This window comes from Galeopterus variegatus, unplaced genomic scaffold, assembly GCF_000696425.1.
Source record: "Galeopterus variegatus unplaced genomic scaffold, G_variegatus-3.0.2 Scaffold380, whole genome shotgun sequence".
Classification (NCBI taxonomy): domain Eukaryota; kingdom Metazoa; phylum Chordata; class Mammalia; order Dermoptera; family Cynocephalidae; genus Galeopterus; species Galeopterus variegatus.
The window spans coordinates 294,792-301,502 of NW_007726491.1; the positions used below are offsets into that span (position 1 = coordinate 294,792).

Genomic DNA, 6,711 nt, shown 5'->3' on the forward strand with positions numbered 1-6,711 from the left:
GAGTTAGCAGGTGGGAGCCTCTAAGTCATATCATTCAGCAGCTACCTCTTTTTGCCGCTTCCTTACTTCCTTCCCTCCAGCCCTCCTCCCCATCCCAGGAAGAAAGACTATTTATGGGGAAGTTGGTTACACTGATTTCTTTTCAGTGCAGGTAACAAGAAAGCCCCTTGAGCAGTTCTGGCCTTTCCTAGGTTTACTTCCTTCCCTCCAGCCCTCCTCCCCATCCCAGGAAGAAAGACTATTTATGGGGAAGTTGGTTATACTGATTTCTTTTCAGTGCAGGTAACAAGAAAGCCCCTTGAGCAGTTCTGGCCTTTCCTAGGTCCTGTTAGAGTAACCCTTGTGTGCCCTGCAATGCTGGGAAGCCTAGTTTTGAATCCTACTTGCACTACTAGCTGTGTGACCCGGGTAGGACATACAGCTTCTCTATCTGTAGAACAGGGATAATAGTACCATAGCAGCTACTGCCAATGCTCCCACCCATCCAAAGCCCCTCAGCCCACCCCGGAGTTCACCTCAGCCACGGTGGATAATTCCCATACGCACTGCCAGCTTCCCACCGGAGACCCTGTGTCTCTCCTCCTCTGCCAGAGGGCTTGGCCAGTGCCATGCATGGGAGCTCCCGTGGCCCGCTGGCATCCGTCCGTGGGACTGTCTGAGGTGCAGTTTACACATTTCCTCAGAGGATCCCCAGCAGGACTGAACCGCTGTTCACAGAGTAACTGCCTGGGAGCGCACCCTTTGCTGCTCCTCTGCCTCCTCCGCCTCACTTTCCCACGAGCTCACCCCTGCTTCCCGGGGTCATCTGTCTAGAACTCTCTACCCCCAGTCCTTGCCTTAGAGTCTGCTTTGGAGAAACCCAAAATAAGGTAAGTAGCTGTCCCAAGGCTTGCCGTGGAGAGGAAAGCGGAATAATAAAGCAGAACCGTGTAGGGTGCTGATGCAAACAGCAGATAACAACACCAACAGGAGTGTAACCTGTTACCGCACCTTATTCACGTCAAAATTCTCCTGCACGGGAGGAGTCGGGCACTTCCCAAGATGGAATGCTTGTCCCTCTGCTGCCCCGAAGAGGCCGGCCAGCGCAGAAAGCAGCAACAGCATCGTCACCATCTTGAGGCTGGGTGGCTGTGGAGGGAACCTGCAGTTGGGGAAAGAAAGCAGCTGGCGTCGTTCCGAGGCCCCTGAGGACAGGCAATCACAGAGAAAGATTCCTGCGCAGGCTGGTCCCTCTGCAGGCAGTCCACCCCTCATCCCGCAGGGACACCTGATTGTCAGCACCACTGGCTGTGAGGCCTTCTTCCTCAGAGCCATTGTACCTCTTTTAGAGCACCTTCTGTCTGCTCCTAGAGTTCGTTGGATTGATTTTGCACCCCACTCCCGACCCAATTATGCATTCTCTGGTTCTGACTCTCCTCTGAATCACCCGCAGGACTTCGAAGTGTCAGGCTCAGTAGATACTTGTTTAATGAACAGAAACAATGAGGAGGGGCAATACGCAAAGGGGGAGATAAAAGCCTTCAAGCAAACTATGAAAGGAAAGCACAAAACAAAAACAAAACCATGCACAACATTCCGGGTCCTTTGAGACTCAAAGTGAAACGCCTCCCTGCCCTTGCCCCCACCCCCCACCCCGCCCTCATCTTGCTGGGCTGTCCTACCAACCTCAGCAGGGAGCAGCCAGCTGGGGACTCCAGGTTACCCTGCCCGGGTTCGAATTCCGGCTCTGCCACATACTAAGTATAATGGTGCCTCATTTATGTCTTAGTTTCTTTGTCTGTTAAGTGGAACATTAATCATGCCTACCTCATGTGTTTTTGTAAGAATTAAATAAGATAATTTGTAGAGAGCACTTAGAGCAGTGTCTGACAGAGTAAATGCTCGATGAATGCTAGTTATTGTTGTTATGAAAAGAAGAAACAAATTATTGTATTTCCCTAATTTCTTTTTTTTTTTTTTTTTTGACATTCTGTCGAGGGTATTTGTCACAGATGATGTGCATTTAACCAGAGCAGGGCTGTTGGCTGATGTATAACTGTGCAGCAAGCATTTCAACCACAAGGGTCCTGTGGCAGCAGAGCTGGCTTTGAGAGGGTCAGTGGGCTTGGGGAGGGAGACTGCAGTGTCCTTTGCAGGCCAGAGGCGTCCCGTGCTCCTCCCTGCTCCTTAGCCTGACGTGCTCTCTGGCTGCTGCCTGCCTTGTGACTCCTTGCCTGTGGCTGCTCATGAGCTATTTCCAGTCCTTTGCCTTTCTCCCTGCAATGAAGATGACTGATGCAGTGCAAGCAAAGTGTTCTCAGATCTGAGCATTTAAAAGGATGTGTCATAACAGGAATAATTATAACCACTTTATTATGAATCTCTCTCCTCCAAATAGCCTTTAATAATCAATAGCTTTTCTTCTGGAGGTTTCATTGCCTAGTTTTCAAAAGAACAGTTATGTAATGAGTGAAAGCTACCATCTGGGGTTGGTGGGAAGGGAGTGGTTGCTGAGGTATGCTTGAGCAAGTCTGCAGTGGGCCCACCTTCCTTAGTCCATTTCCCATTATTTCCTACCACAATGTAAACAACACCTGTCTTGTAACCTTTTAGAGGATGATAAATTTGTAGAAATCCAGCCTAAACCCATAAAAAATTGCATCCATTTTCAAGAGATTCTTAGGACTTCTGGAGCTCCACTCAGTAGGCCCAAGCTAAAGGCCTTACCCAGAGGATCTAACCTCAAAAGATGGCTAGATGTTTTGCACATTCTACAAGGTCCCTAAAACTAGATAGGTCCTTTGATGTTGTTTATCTCACCTGAAGCTGAGGCTCAGAGGAAGCAGAGAGCTGGGAGTGGGCCCCATCTGCAGCTCTCCTGGCTGCAGCACCCTAGACCACATTTCCTCCTGTACACTACCGTGGATGCCTTTTGGAAAACACCTGCCTCTGTGACGTGACGCTTCTCGCTTCATCATGTGACAGTTATATCAAAAGTCAGTTCCACAGCTGACTCTGACAAATGTCTTATTCCAAAACTTTCTATGTGGGCTGAAACATATTCTTTAGCTCTGTAGGAGGATTTCAGAACAAGGCTAATTCTCCTTGATTGCATCTCTTCCAAAGATGCCTTTTTGTCATAGTAGTTTTATTCCTACATTTAAAAATCCTTGTGAGAGAAAGGGAGGAGAGCATCCATAATATTTTTTCAATGCCCCTTCCATTTTGGTTCACCCAACACTTGTTGAGCATGTCATTAACATATGCTTATGACCTTGGGTAAAATATGGACACATATTTTTTCATCTTCTTTTGATACCAATGGGAAGATTATCCCAATGAAGAGTTTAAATACTTTAAAAAATAAATATAATTTAAATATTATTTTTAACTGAATATTAAAAAATTTAAAAGTAATTTCACTAAGGTTACAATGCGTCCACCCTGGGCCAGGCACTGACTGCAGATATGAGCATTTAAAAGGATGCTACTCACAGTCATTAAGCTTCCCCATAGAGAAGCCCCAGCCTCAGTATTTTAAGTGTGCTATGCACTCAATTTTCACACCTCATTTGGAAGTGACCTGTGTTGACATATCTTCTGAAGAAAATATTTTTGTGCCATATTGTTAAATGCATTTTTTATTCACACAATTAATTCCAGTTTTCAGTTTTACTGTAATGCACAGTTGGGTAACTCCTTGGAAATTCATCTAGTGCAGTTCTGGTGCATGGAAATTTTTCTTACCATCTCATTTAGTAAGGCGAGCGCATAGTGTAAGCAGAAGACTTTGGAATGAGTCAACATCAGGTTTGGTCTCATCTTTGGCACGCTGCTTAGTGTACCTAAACCTCAGTTTTCTCACTTGAAAAATAATACTAATAATATCTACTTTAAAAGTTTGTTTGAGGAAAAATGAGACCAAGTCCTAAAGCTAACGGCATAAGCCCTCAATCAGTGGTGGTTATTATTTTTAGTTGAAAGCCAACATTGTCTCTATTTTAAACATTAATTATCATAAATGAAAATTAAAACTATAGTACATACCTTTTTTTTAAGATGAAGGCAGTTTCCACATGCAAAGTCATCCAATTTGAGATGCCTGTCTTGGTGACTGGCTTCTCCCAAGCTATTTTATAAGCTTCATCGGGTCATTTAATTTTCATGCATGCCACACCCCCTACAGCTCAAGAAGGCTTGCCTAAAAGCTTAGCTCTGTATGAAACACAAAAATGAGATGTTGTATCCATCCCCTTCCCCCAGTTTCCTTTACAGCTGGCTCCTTAGAGAAAAACAATGAGATATTGTTTGTATGAGTGTGAGAGAAAGACAAAGTGCATTTTCATTCAAAACATCTTTTTTGCTATGTGGATTTCCTAATTTAATTTTTTTCAGTCAGAATGCACTTTTAAGTTCCAGCAAGATGTGTTGCAATGTTTTCAAACATCTGGGGTTTATTTTTCATTTGTGTGTAAATGAAAAATCAACAATCCCATTTCCTGAAATGGAACATGGACTGGACCCCATTTGGCCCCAGCCTGGAATGTGGTTTGGATAATAGAGCAAGGATTAGGAATCAGAATGGGCTTTCCACATGAGCCTGGGCAAGGCCCCACTTTTCTGAGCCTCAATCTCCCCATTGTAAGTAGACCCTGTTGTTTCTGTCCCCACCAGAGCTGCATGTATAGGGGAGATACCAGTTCTGTAACAGTTGGGGCTGTATCTGAAGGTGGACCAAGGGCAGATTGTCCACCTAACTGGTAAGGTATCTTGAGGCCAAACAATGAAATGAGCCATTCCATGCAATAAAGCAAAGAGATTTATTACAGGGTAACTTACTTATAGAGTAATGGGTTGAGTAGACAGCAATCCAAATGTGTATGATAAGCTTTCTGCACACCATCTAATGACTGAGCTCAGGTTTACACAGGCAGTTCATAAACAAGCATAACATTACTAGCCTCAAATATTGATGCAGGTGGCCAGGCTGGCTTACCACCACACAGGTACTTAATCATTGTGAGAAATGCCCTCACCCGTCCAATGCCAAAGGATGGACACAGAGACATGAGATACAGTGAAGCAAGACTTTAATTACAGCCTTATAAAATTTGGGTTTCTGAAGGGCAGGCACATGGAAAAGGACTGTAGCAAGCAATTTATTCCCTAGTGTACAAGTCCCTCCCCCCAGTTCCTCATTGGCTGATGGTACTTCGGGGTGCACAATCTTCCTGGATGATGCCTAAAATTACCCCAATTTATTACCCCCTTGTAAGAAATTTCTTTGTCTGAGGGCTCAGGACAAGCCCACAAAAAAGGCCTGCTAAAGCCCCGTGAAAGAAGAAGCACCAGGGAATGAAGGAAACAATGGGGACTAGTAACTAATTACTATCTCAAGGAGAGCTCTGTCTGTTCAGAGACCCTCTGGGAATGGGCTGGACCAGTCAAACAACTTTTGGGCTGGGCCTGAATCAGTTAAAACATTCTCAGGTAAGGGATTTCTGAAAACGATTATTTTCTTACAATCATTCCTTCTTTTTAGTCAGCAGATTGTTCCTATCTATTGTTCTAACTACTTTCTCCTCGTTACTATATAACTTCATGGGAAGGGCCTGAGAGGGAGTCAGGTACACTCACAGCCCCACAGCACTGAAAGTTCAGAACACTGAAGATGTCTTCTGTAGCTCCTCTCTTTGTACCCCTTTGTGACCCTCCCAGCTACATATTCTAGGCAGCCTGCTACTGCCTGGCATGGGGGGAGTGGGATGCAGATTTAAACCCAGGGGCGCTTTTGATCCAGCCTCATTTCTCCTTATGGAATGAAAAACTTTGACTCTTGTGAATGGGATTCTAGGCCTTCGAGATATGCAGGAGGAATTTTTAGTGGTACATAGATAAAACAGTATCACAAACTTGTAAGCAATAGAAAGAAATTTACAGCATTAGGCCTTATAAACATTAAAACAACAACAGCAACAACAGTGAATTCTTAACGTATGGAACACCGAGATCTCTTTCTTTAGGATGTTCTTCACCTTTTCTGAAAAATAAGAAATTCCTACTCCTTCTCAGGGCACTGGTTCTTGCTGTGCTCCTGTAATGCTCTCCCCTCAGAACACTGCGTGGCTCCCTTCCTCACTCCATGTCCCTCTTCGAATGTCACTTTTCCTTAAAAAGTCTTCCCAACTTTTCAAAAATAGCTCTCTTGTCACTGTCACTTTACCTGCTTCATTATATCCTTATTATATCTTTACCTAAAAGTATATCGTTTATTTATATATTTTCTTTCATATTGTGTTTCCCCCTCTTCCATGAATGTCTCATTGACCCTTTCATGTTGTGTTTCCCCCTCTTCCATGAATGTCTCATTGACTCACTACTGTACTCCCAGTGGCTAGAGCACACAATAAGTGCTCAATAAATGCTCATAAATGCTATCCAAAGAATTTAATGAGTATTCTAAGATATACAAAAGGGATTAGGGCTAATATTCAAGAGATTTCTATTTCAGTTGTTTTCCTGGGGAAGTACTAGCCTGTAAGTTTGTGTTTTTTCCTTCTGCATCATATTTGTCACCAAGAATTGCCTGTCATTGAAGAAATACTCAAGTAGCCTCTCTTCAACTTCATAAAAAGACTATTTCCCTCTACTCTAAACAGTTGCAGTTTCCCACAAGGCAATCTTGCTTAAGTTTTCAAATGTGTAAGTTGGAGTTCAATATATCTGTGTATT

The 6,711-nt window shown here is 43.8% G+C and overlaps 1 protein-coding gene across 2 annotated transcripts in view; it reads right to left on the bottom strand.

The window, feature by feature from the left end:
- Positions 1–4,127, bottom strand: part of LOC103586808 (apolipoprotein D) — a 13,513-nt gene extending 9,386 nt beyond the window's left edge. The window contains exons 1-2 of one of the 2 annotated variants that reach the window (XM_008568143.1): positions 4,027–4,127; positions 991–1,141 (exon numbers count right to left, since the gene is read on the bottom strand). In XM_008568143.1, coding sequence (XP_008566365.1) covers positions 991–1,141; positions 4,027–4,067 — 192 coding nt within the window. In that variant the 5' untranslated portion in view covers positions 4,068–4,127. Of the gene's footprint in view, positions 1–990; positions 1,148–4,026 lie in introns of both variants that reach the window. The other variant, XM_008568142.1, reaches the window with a different exon arrangement.
- Positions 4,128–6,711: the final 2,584 nt, after the last annotated feature.